General features: G+C 36.1%; 1 protein-coding gene across 3 annotated transcripts in view; it reads right to left on the bottom strand.

Moving 5' to 3' along the window:
- Positions 1-5,959: 5,959 nt before the first annotated feature.
- The window catches only part of LOC115214224 (cGMP-dependent protein kinase 1), a 146,199-nt gene continuing 132,074 nt past the window's right edge, over positions 5,960-20,084 (bottom strand). For 2 of the 3 annotated variants that reach the window (XM_029783337.2, XM_036504856.1), the window contains exons 11-18: positions 18,399-18,486; positions 17,017-17,156; positions 15,830-15,919; positions 13,183-13,324; positions 10,766-10,929; positions 8,365-8,487; positions 7,421-7,550; positions 6,232-6,330 (exon numbers count right to left, since the gene is read on the bottom strand). In XM_029783337.2, the coding sequence (XP_029639197.1) occupies positions 6,232-6,330; positions 7,421-7,550; positions 8,365-8,487; positions 10,766-10,929; positions 13,183-13,324; positions 15,830-15,919; positions 17,017-17,156; positions 18,399-18,486 (976 nt within the window). Of the gene's footprint in view, positions 6,331-7,420; positions 7,551-8,364; positions 8,488-10,765; positions 10,930-13,182; positions 13,325-15,829; positions 15,920-17,016; positions 17,157-18,398; positions 18,487-20,084 lie in introns of all 3 variants that reach the window. The other variant, XM_029783336.2, reaches the window with a different exon arrangement.

The raw sequence follows: 20,084 nt of genomic DNA on the forward strand, positions 1-20,084 counted from the left end.
GCTGAAGAAAATTACTGCTGCTGTTTGCGAACAACAACTTCCGGGTTCACCCCCCTAACAAAACCCTTCTTTAATAACCAGAGATATTTTTATAGCAATAAAGGTTGTGGTTGCATGACCTGCTGGAAAAAGTAGCCAAACTTTTTTTATATACAGAATAGAAAAACCTCTATCCTGTGATGTACACGTAGAGTTCATTATGTCTGGGAAGAAAGACGGAATACTCTCAGTTAGGACGTCTTTGATTATATCTGTTCAATCGGATCCAACTCGGGACTAAACAACAAGTGACAAAGAGAACGAGACGAGGCAACGAGAGAGCCTTTATCTGGTCGCTCAAGTTGCTAGAAAGAGCAACCAAATCTTCCTGACCAAAAAAAAAAAAAAAAAAAAACTGAAATTTCCGTCTTCAAGAAATAAAAAACTCAAGTTTATATCATTTTATAATGTTCGCTTAGGAATTCATTACTTCTAGAAAAGAATAAGACAAAATGGTTATGGTTGGAACGTCTTTTCTCGCAGATCCATTACAATCAGAGCTATCCCGTGGTTAAAACAATGTTCTTCACTGAATGGTGAAGCAGCTAAAGTTAAAGAAGAAAAGTTGAAAGAATAAAAGATAGCAAGTATCCATATTCCAAATATTGGGATTCCCTTATAAAATAATATAATCTTTTATTATTTTTTCTTTTCTTGAAGACGGAAATTTCATTTTTCTTTTTGTCAGCTTAAAGCTACCACTTTTCATCTAGTTTACTTCGGTGTGGGATTCCTGAAACAGCCTTTTCATCCAGCACGTTGTACCAACGAAGAGGTTAGATATTGGAATCAGTTTTGTTGGAAGGGAGAAATTTAATGGTGGATAGTGTTGCTCAGTGAGTGGTTTGAAATTTGAAAGTAAGTAATTGGTTTCACACGCATGATGTACGTCAGTGGATCCCTTAGGTTCCCATTTTACTCGGATAGAACCTCATAGCCATTTGATGTATATATATATATCTTTATATATAAAAGTCAAGTTGTGTGTCTGTCTCCTACGATTTAGATTCCTAACTACTCCCACATTTTGCGGTGCAGTTTAACCCAAACCGGGTATCTTATAGTCGTGATTCATATCGAGCCCTTCTGGGTATTAGCGCGCGTCTACGATGAGTCTACGATAAAAAAAAAATTTACCATAATTTTTTTCCCATTTTTAATGCATTTTTTTGCTAATTTTTGGCTATAACTCTCTAAAAATGCTTATATAGTTATTTCCCTTACAAACCCGAGCAACGCCGGGCGATACTGCTAGTATATATATAAAAAAAAGATCCTACTGTATTTTTATAATTAAATATTTTTAGTAATTGTATAAAAAAAATTAAAATATTTTGTGGATTGTAGAAATATAAGCAATTTATTGCACATAAATTTAAAAATATCCTATGGACTCCCAAGCGCCATGTGGGCTCCAGTTGAAAATCACTACGTGATTGTTGAACCTGCTAGAAATAGAAACTAATTCCTTTTAATATCGCACAGGCGTCTCAGAAAATGGAGGGAAATATTGGACAAGCACTGTTTGAACAAAGTATGGCATGGTAATAGAAGGAATGTTTTTAGTCTTGTATGCTGGATTAAGGCTGATCTAAGACTAAACGATGTTGCAGGAAGCATCAGCTACGACGACAACGCCATACATTTGTATTTGTATAAAGAAAAGACAAAGGCAATTCCTATTATCTCCCTTGCATTGAATAACTGAATCTACTTAGCAACTTCTACTTTAAAGGTTTGAGCTACCCAACAAATTCAGCATCATCGTTAACCCATTAAGACACAGTATCCTAAAATTGGACAGACACAAAGTAATACAATACCAAGTATTTATTTTAATTTCACTTTCCACTAGTTTCTAACTTTCATGGATCAAAATATAATCATTCTTTCGTCATTTTTTCTTTCATACTGATTGTTTTGTTTTTTTTAATTGTAGTGTGAAAATTAATTTTCATGTATAACTGGTTTAAAACTTGATTTCAATCCTGCAAGCTGAATACAACTTTGATAAAGACTAGCCTTTTCTCAAGCCTGTAAATTAATTTACAAATGAACGTCTTGAAATTATCTCCCCCTTTCTTTGAGAGTTACCACCAGTTGACGATTGATTTTTTTTTCCTCTTTCAAATTTCTTACCTTTTTCTTTTTCAGTCGTTGGATTGTAGCAATGAATGAGGCACTGCCTTAAAGCATCTAATTGAACAATTTGACTTCAATACTTACATTTCAAGTCTGATATTTTTCTAGCGATCTCATTTGCCGAACAGCTAAGTTACGGGTACATAAACACACACACACACATGCATGCACTCATGCATATATATATATATATATATATATATATATATATACACACATATATGCATGTATGTATAAATAGATAGATAGTACTGATCATCACTGGTAACGTCTATATCAATAGTAGTACAAACCAGGGTATGGAGTATGCTAGATTTGATAGAGTGCAGATCAGGTAGAACTTAACACATGCTGCAATGATGCAATGCATACACTACCGTGTACCAGGCAAGGATTGGTCTCTTGGTCATTAGAAATAAATGAGAAAAGAAGAAATAAAAAACAAAAACAAGAATACCTACCATTGATGATGCTGACGAATTTGTGGTCTGTTTTTTAGATAATGAAGTCAAAATGTAAATATTTTTCTGTCACTTTCAATAATGATGATTCAGTTTTTTTGAACAAATGAATTATTTCCTCATTAAATGTAATTCTCAGGCAGAAATGAAGTGACAAAGCTGTACCTTTGAATTACATGTGAAATCTAACTGATAGGCTTCTGTGCAGTTCCCATCTAACCAATTTAAATAATAAGGCATGGGTTGACTTGAGGCAATGGTTAGAGAAAGAGTTGACCACAATTCCAAGCTCTGGAATCAAATCCAATATCTTATGGTTGTGAAGCAAACTAACCATTTGGCCTTACCGTGTCCACACTAAGCAACTACACTAACATGGTTTTACATAGTTAAAGAAGTGAATTTAAATTCTAAAAAGCAGGATAATGCTAATAATATAACCTGAACAGGATAAGTTACCCCTCTTTTGCAGAAAAAAGTGTTGGTGGCCAGATATGGGACCTGAACTCACACCTCCATGATTACGCGTAGCGGTGCTCTGAACCATTAAGCTAAACTGCCCACACCACAAATTCTTCTGCAAATTTAAGATATATAGAAATCTTGCTTTATGAGATGCTAAATTATGTTAAATTCAAAGAAATCAATAAAGGGTCAACAGTCTGACTCCTTTAACTTACACCATAATATATTTTTGGGATTGAATTCAATGAAGGAGATACATATTAAAAAGATCTGTCAAATCTTTCTCAAATCACACTGTACACTTTTAAAAATGAAAGACACTCTTGATCAGCGGTTCTCAGCCAGAGTTCATATGATCTCTGGGGGTCCATATAAGATTATTTGTGGGTCCACATCATCATTATTGTTTAACGTCCGTTTTCCATGCTAGCATAGGTTGGACGGTTCGGCCAGGGTCTGGGAAGCCAGGAGGCTGCACCAGGCTCCAGTCTAATCTGGTAGTGTTTCTACAGCTGGATACCCTTCCTAACGCCAAACACTCTATGAGAATAGTGAGTGATTTTTACGTGCCATTGGCTCAGGGATCAGGGGAGGCTGGCAACAGCCACGATCGGGTGGTTTTTTATGTGCCAGTCAAGGTGGTGCTGGCATTGGCCACATAAGTAAAAAATAGCAATTTGGGGATCCACAGTTGTATGTTAAGGGTCTATGAAAAAAATTTGCTTTAGATGTATTTATTATCAGAAACAGCTAGATTTCTTTCTCTAATGTTTTACGTAGTTCAACCTACACAAATGAATGTGTGAAAAACAAAATAGGAAATTTGAAAGAAATATCAATAAAATTTGTTTTTAAACTCCAAGTGGTGATGGGGTCCACCAGAGTAATCACTGCTCTAGATAATGTACTCCCAGATTGCTATAACATATGCCTTGAAAAAATGTATTGACAATGATGGTGGTGGTGGCTGCTGCTGCTGTTGTTTCTGTCTAGTACCTATTGATCTCAGAACTGGTATGGTGTGATGCATTATGGCATAACAAGGAGCACAACTGAAAACAAGTGCCTTTTAAACTATTGTTAACATAAACATGCAGACACACACACACACTGAATATTTATAATGGGCTTCTGCACAATTTCAGCTGACAAAGAACAGACAAAGGGATTAAGTTGATTACATTGACCCCAGTGCATGACTGGTACTTAATTTATCGACCCAAAAAGGATGAAAGCCAAAGTTGACCTCGGCAGAATTTTGAACTCAGAATGTAACAGCAGCTGAAATACCGCTAAGCATTTCGCCTGGTGTGCTAACGTTTCTGCCAGCTCGCTGCCATTTTCTTGAGTCAGCCTGGAATTGTGTCAACTAATTTCACCAGAAACTGTAATGGGATGGAAGACATATAGCTTCTTGTATTCACCCTTTAAGTTCTTCTGGAGTCTGGTTTGGTACAATACACTTGTTCCTTTAACCAACCCCAAAGAAAGAAAGACTCCTGGCTGGCCACTCATGTGGACCACAAAGCCCCATCCATCTCCCAGAGAAATGAGCATTCATCCATTCATGATGAAGAGCTATGTGGCTGCAGGTTAAATTTGCATATCCAAAAAACAAACAAAAATTTTGAGAAAAAAATTACAATTTATAAATAATTTATAAGTATTTTAAAATAGGGAGTTACTTTTCAATCACCCTGTGTGTTGCTGCTGCTGAGACCCCCTTTGGTCATGACTGATCATGGGATTGCACCTAGAAAGTTAGCCTCCCAGGCACAAGTCCCGGCAAGGTTGTTTATGGAAGACCAGCTTATTTATGCATACCAGCTTCCCCTCTCCACACCACCAGTGTTATTCAAGGAAAAGACAAAGGCCGATACAGCTTGGTACTAGTGACGTCGCAATTCATTTCTACAGCTGAGTGAACTGGTGCAAAATGAAATAAGGTGTCTTGCTCAAGAACTCAACATGCCACCTGGTCCAGGATTTGAACTCACAACCTCACAATCATAAGCTTGACGCTCTAACCACTGAGCCATGTGCCTTCACCCTGTGTGTGCATGTGTATGTATATATATATGTGTGTGTGTGTGTGACCGCATGTGTATTGTTGCCGATTTTCTTTCTCCATCTTCCCTTCCTTGGACTTTTCCCTTTTCTATGTTTATGACGAAGAGCTCTGCTCGAAATGTTAAATCCTCCTTCTTTCTTTCCTTTCCCGAGCATCCAATAACACTATACTTGTTCCATGTCCTCACGTTTTTTCTCTTTGTTTATGTTTGGATTAACTATATATATATATATATATATATATGCATGCATGTGTTACTGTCTCTTTGCCTTGACATTGTGTGATAATTGTAAGCAAGTGTCACCATCATGCAATGCAGTTGGTGTCCTTTGTTTCCAATCTTCCATGAAAAAATGTTAGTCATGGGGAAATATGACCTTACTTCGAAACAGGTGAGGATTGGCAACAGAAAGGACATAATTGTAGAAAATATGTCTCCACAAATTATGCGCAACCCATACAAGCATGGAAAAGTGAATGTTCAAACAATAGTCAAGAATGATAAAAATATTGGTCAAGTTAGTAAAATGAAATGAAAACTAGAACTAAATTGTTAGGAAATAAATTTTCTAACTATACACAATCAGGGTTTTTAATTTTTTTTTCTGATTAATAAAAAATATTCAAAATGGTTTAAAACTTTATTCAAATTTTATTTAGTTGTAAAACTCTAAATAGTAACAAATTTATAACTTGAAGCCAAGCATTGGAAAAATACTGTTTATGAAAATATTTATGATAAAATAGTTAAATATATGCTTTTCCCATGTATTCAAACACCATTATTTTTGGCAAGTTCTTTGGATTTTTTCTTTAAGTTTTTAATTTATTTTTAAACATTGTTCCTCTAACTATTGTCCAGCTATTGGAAGGGACAAACCATACAATATTCACTCATTTTAATGTCTGTTGAGTTTTTTTTTTGGTTTATTTTTATAAATATATTTTGTTTTTGTTTTTATTCTTTGTCTGGCTAGTTGGTTGGTTGGTTGGCTGGTTGGTTATAAATAAAAAAATAAAACAAAACAAAGAATATCCTAATTAAGAAGTATTTTAAAAGTCTTTGTCCCAACCAGTGAGATCATCTGGTGGAGGTTCTTCCTCTACATCTGAATATGTATCAAAATTTGATGTGTCTGTCGAAGAAAGCACCTAGAAAAAATAAAAAGCAACAACATAAAACAAAAATTTATATTTCACTGCTTCACTTGCCAACCCAACACTTCAAAACCCTCTTTATAGTACCCTGTTGTATGTAGTTGAAGTACCTTGTAGTAAAAAACAAACCCTTTGGTCATGAATGACCATGGGATTGCACCTAGAAAATTCCCCTCCAAGGCACAAGTCTGGGCAAAGCTGTTAATGGAAGACCGGTGGTTGCCCACACATACCAGTTTCCCCTCTCCAAGCAAGCAACCGATGTTATCCAAGCGAAAGGCAAAGGCCGATACAACTTGGCACCAGTGATGTTGCAACTCAATTCTACAACTGAGTGAACTGGGACAAAGTGAAATAAAGTGTCTGCATAATTATACAACCCTCAATAATACCTATTTGGTTTATATGTATATATATATACATACACAGAGAAAAGAATATTTATTGTTAAGCACCAAAACTTATCCAGATATTTTTTCAGCAACCTTAATTACATTTGAGTGAAAGTTGAAGAAAAATGTCTTGAAAATAAAGTACCTGGTGGGAGAGAGGGAGCAGTGTATCCTCAAAATATGGATCAAACATCAGTGATTAATTTAATCTGTTACCCAGTAGGTGGTGGTATTAAACTGAGTAATATAGTAAATGAACCACCCATGTAGGCCATAAGTGGATTTGAACTCAAAATGCAAAGAGCAGAGATAAATGCCACAAGATATCCAGTCCAATATTCTTACAGTTTGGTCAATCCACTGTTCTGGATGGGTACATTTTTTTGAGCTCTATCTCTGAATTTAAGAAAGGCAAAGTTGATCCTGGCAGGATTTTGAACTCAGAACACAGAGAGCTGGAACAAAAACTGTGAGGCTAATGACTGGCCAATTCACTACCTGGGACTGAACCTGGAACGACATGGTTGTACAGTGAACTTCTTAACCACACAGCTATGCCTGCAGCTATGTACCCTCTATTTATATATTCCACAATGCTTCCATCAAACTGAAACTTTATTTCTGCTCCTTGTAATATTTGTTTCTTAAACTAAGAATATAAAGTTTCTTTGTAGAAAATGTAAAATTGTTACCGTTTGAATAATTGGTGCTTCCATTGTTCTTCGACATAACCCATCCCAGTTAAAACCTTCAAACCATTTATGCTTCTGGATGTCTTGAATACCACAACGACCAAAGCCAAGTCGTTCTGTAGGATTTTCTCTGCGAAAAAATGTGAAAACAACAGTGATCAGTTCAGATGTATTTTCTATTACACAGAATTGCAGTTTGTAAATGATACTGCAAATGTAAAAGCAATAGTATTTATTACATGCAATGTGGCACACTATGTAAGCCTGGAAAATATATATCCATGCATTTTATTTTAACCTTTGAGCATTCAAATTACTCTGTCAAGTGTAATGCTTATTTATTCACATTGTTTTGAATTTATCATACGTTATAGGCTCAGGAGTGGCTGTGTGGTAAGTAGCTTGCTTACCAACCACATAGTTCCGTGTTCAGTCCCACTGCATGGCACCTTGGGTAAGTTTCTTCTGCTATAGCCTCAGGTCGACCAAAGCCTTGTGAGTGGATTTGGTAGACGGAAACTGAAAGAAACCCATCGTGTGTGTGTGTGTGTCTGTTTGTCCCCCCAACATCGCTTGACAACCGATGGTGGTGTGTTTATGTCCCTGTAACTTAGCAGTTCGGCAAAAGAGAAAGCTAGAATAAGTACTGGGCTTACAAAGAATAAGACCTAGGGCCAATTTCTTCGACTAAAAGGTGGTGTTCCAGCATGACCGCAGCTTTGGAATTTTAATGATGTGATTGTTTACTTGTTAATGATGTAGGATAGGTGTGAAAGGCCTGACCTGTCCACTTTGAACATAAAACTGGAAGAATATATTGGGCCTGATATGGCCGGTTTGAACACCAAGGGTTAATATATATTCTTAATGACTTTCAGCTTTTGTATTAAATAAAAGATAATTGAAAACATAGAGCTCAATAAAAAGTAAGAATTTTTCTTTACCGACAGAGTTTCTTGATTAGATTCTGGGCACTTCTTGTGATTTTTCGTGGGAAATCAATGGCATCAATTCCCTTCAAAATCATGTTGTAAGTCTTCATAGGGTCAGCTCCATTGAATGGAGGACTGAAAATATAAAACAAGGAAATATTCTTTAAAGGATAATCTTTATTCAACATCAGTATTTTACGTCCACATTGTGATGTTGGCATGGGTTAGATGGCTTTTCTGGGGTAGTGTTTTAAAGCTTGATGTTCTTCCTGTTACCAACCATTTCAGTCACCTTTATGGCATGCAAAAATGAGCTGTACCTGTTCTAAAAGTGGGGCACATGGAAACACATTACAGAAAACCATACATTTGGATAAAATTTTATTTTTTATGGATTTCTTTTAAGTTTGAATTTTCAAATGTGGCACAGACATGGATGTATGGCTAAGAAGCTCACTTCTAAATAATGTGGTTTAGGATTCATTTCCACTGAATGACATTTGGGCAAATGTCATCTATAGTCCTAGAAGGACCAAAAGCCTTGTGAGTGAATTTGGTTGATAAGAGTTGAAAACAGCTCATTCTGTGTGTGTTTATTTTACATCTGTGCCTTTCCAAATGTAACTGAGCTACAGGTTGTGATATTGCTGTAAATTTTCATGTTGTCTGCTGGCTTTTGTGCCTTTGAAAATATGGACTAAGATATCCTCTACTTGGTAAACAGGTAAGGGTTAGCAGCAGGAAGAGCATCTGGCTGTCAAAACAATGTCTCAATAATATGTTCATTATAACCCATATTAGCATGGAAAAATGGGCTTAAAAACAAGCAAATGAATGAAGAAACTTGATTAAACTGATATAATTAATATAACTGGTACAGTTTTAAACGAGACTGGGAAACAAAATCATGCAAATATATATATATATATATACACATATATATGTATACACACACACACACATATATATATATATATACACACACGCACACATATATACACATACACACACACACACATATCATCATCATCATCATATATATGTATGTATGTATATATATATATATATATATATATATAATTTTAAAATACTGAAGTTAAATTTCTGTTAAGAATAAAAAGTATAAAATGTGATTTGACTTTGATTCACTACAAAATTAATTTCTAACATAAGTCCTAGGCCATATATACTTAGAGAGGTTTAAATCAATTATATCAACTCTAGTATAATGGATACCCAATATGTTGACCCCCACCATCCCAGATGATGGAAGATAAGGCTGACTCGTTATAAAATCCATTCTTATTGAAATGTGGAAAAACTAACTGCAACAACTTGTGAGAACCCTTTTGTTGCATGGGTTCAAGGTGACCCCACTAATGCTGGTGCTGTCATAAAGTGCACCTCATATACTTTGTGAAGTAGCTGCAGAATGAGAGGAGGAAACACAAGGCTTAGAGCAGTGTTTCTTAACCATTTTTTACTTATTGATCCCTTTGATTCTGATCTTACTAGGATAGACCCTCACAGCCATTCAATGTTTAAAAATCCTATTATATTTTTATAATTAGATATTATTAGGAATTGCATTAAAAAAATTGTTAAAATATTTTGTGTATCGCAAAAGTATAAGCAATTTATGGTAAATAAATTTTAACAACAAAATCTTATATGGACCCCCAAGGGCCATATGGAACCCAGTTTTGTTTAGTTGATGCCACAGCAAAATGTATCTAATACACTCGGTAAAGTAGTTGGTGATAAGAAGAGCATCCAATCATAGAAACCAAGCTGAAAATGCAGCTTATGAACTTTGTGTGGTCTTGTGACTCATCTAGGAAAGCTGTAACACTGAATAAAAGCCAAAATGATCCATGCAACACATGTCTGAACGGAAAATAAATGTAAAATGATGATGAAATTTCAACAGAATGAAACTGAAAAAGGAAAAATGATTGAAACAAGAAAGATACATGAACTGAAATATTCTGTTTTGGTTTTCATTAGTACTCATGTAAATTAACCCCAATTAGACCCTATCTGAGCACACCTGTGATCAAGCACCTTCCAACCTTGGCCATCAAGTCTTTTACAATATTGTATATCTAGAACATTATTTAACATGTCTTTCATTTTTTAAGATGGTAAAATGTGACTTGAGGATCTGATTGCTATTTCTAGCAGATCAAGTCACTGTGTAAAGGTGTTTTATTATTAGTTTTTTTTTTGCTTGTGAGCATCACAATTCTGTTGTTCATATTTAGTCCAAGGACAGCCTTGGTCAAGCAAATCAATGATCAAGAGTATTTGACACATGACACCAGTGACCAATTTTTTCATACATCAATATTTATCTAATATTCCCCTCCAATTTTTTTAAGCTGACATATTTTAAAAAAACATCATTTCTTACCTTCCTGTGAGTAACTCAAACATCAATATTCCCAATGACCAACAATCTGAAGAGAAATCATGACCTTTGTTGAGGATTATCTCAGGTGCTACATATTCAGGAGTACCACAGAATGTCCACGTTTTATTGCCATGACCAATTTTCTTGGCAAAGCCAAAATCAACCTGAAATAAGAGCATGTAAATAAATAAATAAAGAAGTTATGGGAGTGGAAGATTTAAAATTAAAGGGTTAAAACTTCTAAAGAGGTTGACCAGTCCGTTGTAATTAACACCTCTCATTTTGCAGTGTATTTATGCTTAGGCAGAAAGAAATTGGCTCCTCCTCCCTCCCTCCCCCATCTCCTCCTTACCCCCTCCCCCTTCCGCTCCTCCTCCTCATCATCATCCTCATCACCCCCCCCCTAACGTCCATTTTCCATGCTGGCATGGGCTGGATGGTTTGACCAGAGCTAGCAAGCTGGAGAGCTGCACCAAGTTCCAATCTGATTTGGCTTGGTTTTCTATGGCTGGATGCCCTTCCTAATGCCAATCACTTTACAGTGTGTGCTGGGTGCTTTAAATGTGGTACTGGTATGAGTGTTTTTATGTGGCACTGGCATAGTGCTCTTGCAGGCCAATCCTCTTCATCAGGATAAGCAACTTTAATACTTCTGCTGTGAAGGATGGGGTACATTTATCCATCCATCCATCCATTCTCCACCCACTACTCTTGGGAACATCATAGTGGTAGTGTCCTCAGGCTCCGCCTCAATAGGGTCCTACCAGAAGCAACAGTCATTACACTTTCCCGCTGGATCCCCAAGTGCAACCAGCTGAGACTGTGGATATTATCCAACTTTTTCATTCTTGGTCTACTCTTCGGTCTCCAGTGAGTTTTACTTGAAGAATCAATCTGTCTCGTGATTCTTTCCTGTGATATTGTAATCAAATCTACATAGTCCTGTAGTTATGATCTCTCAATGCATATACAGTGAAAAAAAAAAGACGCTTATTGTTATCACTTTGGGATGGAATCTTTTGTGTAACTATAACTAGATGATAACATTAAGAAGAGAATATGTGGTGAACCGGAAGAATTGCTAGCATACTGGGCAAAATAGTTTGCAGCATTTTGTCCATCTTCACATCTTGAGTTCAAATTCATCTGAGGTTAACTTTACCTTTCATCCTTTCAGGGTGAATAAATTAGGTACCAGTTGAACACTGGGGTCAATGTAATTGAGTTACCCCTTTCCCTGAAGTTGCTGGCCTTGTGCCAAATTTTGAAACCAATATTAAAAAGTGAATGTAACAATATTCCAAGCTTGTTAGGTAATTACTAACTTTGACCACAGTAACAGTTTAATAACATTATCTGTAATTATAATAAGCATCTCTCTAGCTGTCTGTCTGTCTGTCTTTCTTGGGGAGATTGGTCCTGGTTACACCAGGAGAGGAGGGGGAGCTCCACCAAGGCTAAAGTTTTACAAGACATAATGTTTGTTTTGGCTGCATCCCATGAATCAGGGTAGTAGGGCAGGCAAAATATATCACGTTGAATGCACCAGTTCTCGTCCAATCACCAAAGTTAAGCAATATTGAGCTTATAAAGGCGGCGAGTTGGCAGAAACGTAAGCACGCCGGGCGAAATGCGTAGCCATATTTCGTCTGCCGTTACGTTGCGAGTTCAAATTCTGCCGAGGTCGACTTTGCCTTTCATCCTTTCGGGGTCGATAAATTAAGTACCAGTTACGCACTGGGGTCGATGTAATTGACTTAATCCCTTTGTCAGTCCTTGTTTGTCCCCTCTATGTTTAGCCCCTTGTGGGCAATAAAGAAATAAATATTGAGCTTAGTGAGTACTTAGATGGATGACCTTGTGGGAAACCTAGGTGCTGTAAGCATCTCACACTTAGGTACAAGTGTGGATGTATGGTAAGAAACTTGCTTCCCAACTACATGGTTTTGGGTTCAGTTCCACTGTGTGGCACATTGGGCAAGTGCCTTCTACTATAGCCCCAGGTCAACCAAAGCCTTGCAGGTGGATTTGGTAGATGGAAACTGAAAGAAGCCCATTGTATATATGTATGTATATATATATATATATATTTGTGTGTCTGTGTTTGTCCTACCGTCCATCATTTGACAACTGGTGCTGGTATGCTTACATCCCTGTAACTTAGCAGTTCAGCAAAAGAGACCGATAAGTACTAGGTTCAGAAAGAATAAAACCTGGGGTTGATTTCTTTGACTAAAACCCTTTACGGTAGTGCTCCAGCATGGCTGCAGTCAAATGACTGAAACAAGTAAAAGAGTAAAAGAAATACCACTAAGCATTTTGCTTGGTATGCTAACAATTCTGCCAGCTTGTTACCTTTCATATGTTTGTAATATTGATAATGCAGAGTCTCAAGTGTAAAAAGTTGAAGTACTTACAAGTTTAACATAGCCATGGTTGTCTAGTAATAGGTTTTCTGGTTTAAGGTCTCTGTAGACAACTCCTCTGGTGTGTAAGTAATCAAAGGCCTCTATCACACAACCTGTATAAAACCTTGTGGTAGTGTCATCAAAGGAACCCCTAGCAAAGAGAAAAAAACCCAATTAAATATTTGTTGTTTTAACAATTTATTTTAATAGATAATCATGCATTTTTAGTAATTCAGTATATGAATGTATATATATATATACACACATAAATATCAGTCAATGAGAATAAGTGCTCAACACTGCATTGGTTGATAAAGACCTTTTATTTGTAGATTAAGGCTACCATTGGTTTCAAGTTAAGGAAGCCTTTAACAATAATCAAGCCTATCACATGAAATATTAGTGTTGATAATTGTCATGGGCTTCTGCAAAATGAAACCAATGGTAGCCTTAATTAACAAATAATATATATAGTGAACCCTTTAGCAATGAATCTAATTCATTTCAGGACTTCATTTATTACTACAAAATCCATTACCCTATCAAATACAATATTTGTATTTAGGGAAGTTTGTTCTGAACCCTTGATGAATACTGAGGATCTACATGCAAGCCTTTCCTCTAAGAATTAATAAATTGGAATCAGTGCCATTTAATAATTATGTGACATTTGAATAATGAGTTAATAAACTGCAAGAATAATTATATAGAAAGAAAAAAAAATCAATAAAAAACATCCACAAATTATTTTAAAGATCTCTTTTACAAAGATATAAATACTAATGAATTTCATAATGAACATTTATAAAATAAAAGATATTACATGACAAATATCATTTAAAAATATCAGTAAAATTAAAAAATAATAACAAATTAATTAATCATTTAATTAAACTCATGGTAAGTTACAGTCTGTGGGATACGTGAAAAAGAGAAATAATTTAATAAGACTCATGCATTCAAATAAGTAAATTGAAAATTTAAAAAAAAACCTAATAATTGAAAAATTTTATAATTAGGCTGTTTATGTGAAAAAAAACCAAAAAAAGCTGCAGGGTGTTGGGAAAGAAGAAAGGTTATCTATCACCTCTTCAAAGTTTTTTTAGAACTACTTTCTTCAGTAAGAGAATCATCCAGATCTCCTCTTACTGAAGCTAGATAAAATAAAATAAATAAAAATAAAAATCCGATTTAAAATCCTTTGAGAATGGGTGATATGTTTTCTCAAGGTCTGTGAGCTTATACCAGAGACAAAATACTTTCTTCAGCTTATCTCCTAATAGAATTCCTCTTTTTTTTTCCTACTTTGATCCTTTGCCTCCAAGTTTAGTCCTTGTTGTGAAGATTCAGTCTCTTCTTGGTCTTTCAGGTTGTCAATAGGCAATTCTCTTCTTTGCTTCTTAACTAAATATGTTTGCTTTATTTACCTTGAGGCTTGTGGAGCTGCCCAAATACACAATTTTCTCAACTACAAACTCTGTCTCAAACATTTCAAAGTCCATTGAAGAGACAATATCAGGCCACAATGCTCTTCACAAAGAGTTCAAGCATTTAGCAGAAAGCTCTCCATATCTTCACTATTAAACAAAGAACATTTGCCATGCTGAAGGGATTTCCCCCAAACTATTTTAGTGCCACATCATAGACAAAGTCGCTCCAAAACAGGTTCTGAGTAAACAGGTCCTGTCTGATTTTTTAAAATATGCGATCACTTGTTGCTCCACAGGCTGTCTTTGGGGAGTAGCATTCAGAGACAAGAAATACACTGTTAAAATTGAACTTCTGTGGCATTTGGCCCATGAAGTTGAGAGGGTGTGCTGGAACATTATCCATAATAAGAGCCTTCATTGAAAGACCCTTTTCTTTGAGGTTGTTATGTTCAGTGGTAGTAAACACATCAGTGAACCATGTAGTTAACAGGTTCCTTGTAATCCAAGCCTTTGAATTGGGAACACACTGAACACCAAATTTGTTCTTGAAGTATATACAGTATCATCATCATCATCATTATTTAATGTCCTTTTTCCATGCTGGCATGGGCTAGACAGTGTGACTGGAGTTGGTAAGCTGGAGGACTGCACCAGGCTATCATAAAAATAAGATGATGACATGGGAAAATGAAGTTAACTTATGAATTTTAAAGAAAATCATTTTCTAACAAAAGCAATATTTTTTTTATCGTTTTACTTGTTTCAGTTTTTTTACTGTGGCCATGCTAGGGCACCACTTTGAAGATTTTTTGTCAGACAAAAAGACCCCATGACTTTTATATTTTTTAAGCCTACTACTTATTCTATCAGTCTCTTTAGCCAAATTGTTGAGTTACAGGGACATAAACATACAAACACTGGTTGTCAAGTGGTGGTAGGGGACAAACAGAGCCACACACACATATATATATCACAGGCTTCTTTCAGTTTCCCTCTACCAGATTTGCTCACAAGGCTTTGATTGGCCCAAGGCTATAGTAGAAAATACTCGCTCAAAGTGCCATGCAGTAGAACTGAACCCAGAACCATGTGATTGGAAAGCAAGTGTCTTACCACATAGACATACTTGCACCACTGATTAATTATTGCTGATATTAGAAATTAAAACAGGAAAAAAAAATGAAATGACAATACTATGCCAACAAACAAAGATATAAAAAACTTACTTGTCTCGTAGAATTGTCCATAGTTCTCCCCCCAAACATACTTCAAGTAACATGTATAGATATTTTTGGTCCTTGAATGATCTGTACAATCTAAAACAGTAAAAGGGATAAATAGAATAAAACACTATTTATAAAACAATATATGTATAAAATAGGATTCACAGAAAATTCTCTTAACTTCATACTGAAATAATTTAGTAACATGTCATCTGTTGTAGTTGTGCTACACCATAAAATGAATGTTGAGCTATATTGTCGTTCATGTGCTGAGTATCATGGGCAAAAGAATGGGTAGAAACGTTAGCATGCTGGGCGAAATGCTTAGCAGTATTTCGTCTGCTGCTACGTTCTGAGTTCAAATTCCGCTGAGGTCGACTTTGCTTTTCATCCTTTTGGGGTCGTTTAAATAAGTACCAGTTACATACTGGGGTCGATATAATCAACTTAATCTGTTTGTCTGTCCTTGTTTGTCCCCTCTGTGTTTAGCCCCTTGTGGGTAGTAAAGAAATAGGTATTTAAAACAAAGACTCTACAGTGTTTTATGTTCATAGTTATTGGGTTGCAGTTAACATTGGATGAGATGAACCTCCGTCATTGGGGTAGAGAAGATCTTACATTTCAAGTCTTAATGCAGAGAACCTTTAAGATCTGAAATGTAAGATCTCTACCCTGATGACAGAGGCCCGTTTCATCCAATGTTAATTGCATCCATATGGCTGCATATAGCTATTGGGTTGATGTTATAACATAATGAAAGATCATTCCACATTGTTCAGAAATGAGAAATTTGGTAAACTGTTGCTCAGATTCAGCAAACCCATTGAAACTTAATTGGTAGTACTTGTAGTGATGATGGTGATAGTCCAAGAAAGATGGTTCTGTAATTTCTTGCTGAACAAATTGTACAAATTATTTATTTACATTGATCAAATGTATTTAAACTGAAACCATGGTTTGTAATCATGAGTGCAATACTCTAACGACTAGGCCATGTACCCTTACAACATTTCTAGGACACACACAGCAAATACATAGCACAAACATGAACAATGACTCATACTCTGTAAATGCATCATTCAAACATTAACATCCATTAATTAATTAATTAATTAACAAAAGTGCATAACCTAACAATAAAGAGTGATCTTGCCTCAGCCATAATTAATTAATTAAGAAAAGTTTATAACCTAACAATAAAGTGCGATCGTGCTTCTGCCATAATTTTCTTCTCGTTAAGAATGTGTTCCTGTTGACGTGTTTCTACAATATGTTGTTTTCTCATCTGTTTTAGTGCAAACGTTCGTGAGTCATCATCTTTAATTTGGACCTGAAATCAAGAAAATAAGGTTACAACTGATGAACAAATTTTTAAGGATGGGCTAATAAGCACTTCTTGTTGTAGTCGTTTGACCTGCTAGAAACAGCAGCCAAATTCTCTCAAATCAGTATTTAATTTATTTAAACTGGAAGGACTTAATAGTTTGAGATATACAAAAATATGGGATGGCTGTAGCAGTCTGAATGATCAGAGCATCAACAGTCTGACAGACCAGAGCTGACCTTGGGTTAAACAACAGCAACGAGAAAATTTATATATTAAATATATGTGTGTGTGTGTGAATTTAGAAGAATATTATCAAAATCAAATTCAATGACCTGCATCCGTGCTAACGGGGTGCAAAGAGCACCATACGAGTGTGATCATTGACAGAGCGGCTAACCGGCTTCCGTGCCAGTGGTACATAAAAGGCACCATTCTAGTGTGATCGTTATCAGCGTTGCCTTACTGGCACTTGAGCCCTGTGCTAGTAGGGTGCTAAGAGCACCATCTGAGCATGATCGTTGCCGGAGCAGCTAACTGGTTTCCGTACCGTTGGCATGTGAAAGGCACCATTCGAGCATGATCATTACCAGCATCGCCTTACTGGCACCTCTGCCGATGGCATGTGTAAAAGGATTCGAGTGAGGTCATTGTCAGTACTGCCTGACCGGCCCCCATGCCGGTGGCATGTAAAAGCACTCACTACACTCTTGGAGTGGTTGGCGTTAGGAAGGGCATCCAGCTGTAGAAACTCTGCCAGATCAAGATTGGAGCCTGGTGCAGCCATCTGGTTCGCCAGCCCTCAGTCAAATCATCCAATCCATGCTAGAATGGAAAGCGGATGTTAAACGATGATGATGATTTTGCTTCAAGCTTATGGTATTTAAAGTTTGTTTACATCTTGTATTTTGCTTTATATGATGAACTTGTTTACAGTGCTCAGGTGCATTACAACTGCTCAGGTGCATTACAACTGCTCAGGTGTATTACAACTGCTCAGATACTCTACAGCTGCTCAGTTGCACTACAATTTGTTTAAAGCTGTTATTTTGATCTGAAGCTGATGTAGATATTTGTACAAGGTACAAGCAGTGGGATCAGACCCAGGACCATGTGGTTGTGTAGCAAAAGTCTTAACAACACATCTTGGTTGTACACATAAGCAATTGTTTTAGGAGGAGAGAAAAGAGAGAGAGAGAGAGAGAGAGAGAGAGAAAAGAGAGAGAGAGAGAAAAAGAGAGACATTACCAGTTCCACACGACCAAAACCTCCAACACCCAGTGTGGTCAAAACTTTGAGATCTGCTAATTCTAGTTTGTTAAACTCAGGATCTAATCTGCAAAAGATTTTCAGAGTTGCTACCATTAGTTTATTTCCTTCTGGATTTTAATGTGTTTACATACATACATACAATAGAATAGTTAAAGTAATGCATTGTGGGATACTACATCAGACAAAAACATTTTGATGAGGCTGGAACATTGTGAAATGAAATATAAAGTGAAAATACAACAGTTGTAGTTTTACATTATTTACATTATTTACATTCGATGGATATTTGTCCTCATCTTGTTTGTTGTTAACACAATGTTTCGGCTGATATACCCTCCAGCCTTCTTCAGGTGTCTTGGGGAAATTTCGAACCTGGGTTCTCATTCCTTAGGTAATTTTCAATGTTATTATTATTATTATTATACCCACGGGCATATGACGTAGTGGTTAAGAGCGCAGACTACTAACCCCAAGATTCCGAGTTCGATTCCAAGCAGTGACCTGAACAATAATAATAATAATAATAACAACAACATCGAAAAATACCTTAGGAATGAGAACCCAGGTTTGAAATTTCCCCAAGACACCTGAAGAAGGCTGGAGAGTGTATCGGCTGAAATGTTGTGTTAACAACAAATAAGAATAGGATGAATATCCGTTGAATATAAATAATGTAAATAATGTGCATAATTCCTCATCTCTTAAATATAGAACAGTTGTAGTTTTACCTTGTATTTTTGATATATTGGGGATATGGAAAGCTGGTAGAATTGTTAGCATGCTGGGTAAAAATGCTTTGCAACATTTCATCAATCTTTATGTTCTGATTTCAAATTCCACCAAGGTCAACTACCTTTCACCCTTTCGGGGTCGATAAAATAAGTACCAGTTGAACATTGGGATTGATGTAATTGACTTGCCTCATTCTTCAGCTGGCCAGGCAAAATGCTTTGCAGCATTTTGTCAGTCTTTACATTCCGAGTTCAAATTCTGCTGAGGTTGGCTTTGCTTTTCATCTATTTTGGGTCTTAAATTAAGTACCAATTGAGTACTGGGGATTGATATAAATGACTTAGACCCTCCCCCAAAAGAGCTGGCCTTGTGCCAAAATTTGAAGACCAATATTTTGGAGATATGACCCTTTCATCAGGACATGTGGTGGTGGTGGTAGGGGGAATGAGAGATGGATGGTCTGAGCAATGACCAGTTCCATCTGCTATTTCTCCATGTGTCCTGAGGAAAGAGACATAATCTTAAAATATAGAAAAAAAGTAAAACTTCAACTGCTGTTCTGTTTACACATCAGCAGTTCACTCTGTATTTCATTTCACATTGTTTTAGCCTTATCAAAATGTTTATATTTGATACTTACGCATGTGTGTATATATATATATGTGTGTGTGTGTGTGGAGAGAGTGTGGGGAGAGGAAGAGATAAAGAAATACAAGGGCAAGTACTGGATACAATAATTTTCAGTTATGGCAAGAAGAATATGTTATGTTTATGAGAATTCTCTACAAAAGATAAACTGGAGATATATAGACGATATAGAAGAAGGTATAAGTCTAATGTACGGTAACAAAGGGGCAACTCTAGACATGTTTCAGTATTATTTGACCTCCACAGCAAAACATAGTGAACACATGTACCATAAAATAGAAT

The sequence above is a fragment of the Octopus sinensis genome, linkage group LG7, assembly GCF_006345805.1.
Source record: "Octopus sinensis linkage group LG7, ASM634580v1, whole genome shotgun sequence".
NCBI lineage: Eukaryota > Metazoa > Mollusca > Cephalopoda > Octopoda > Octopodidae > Octopus > Octopus sinensis.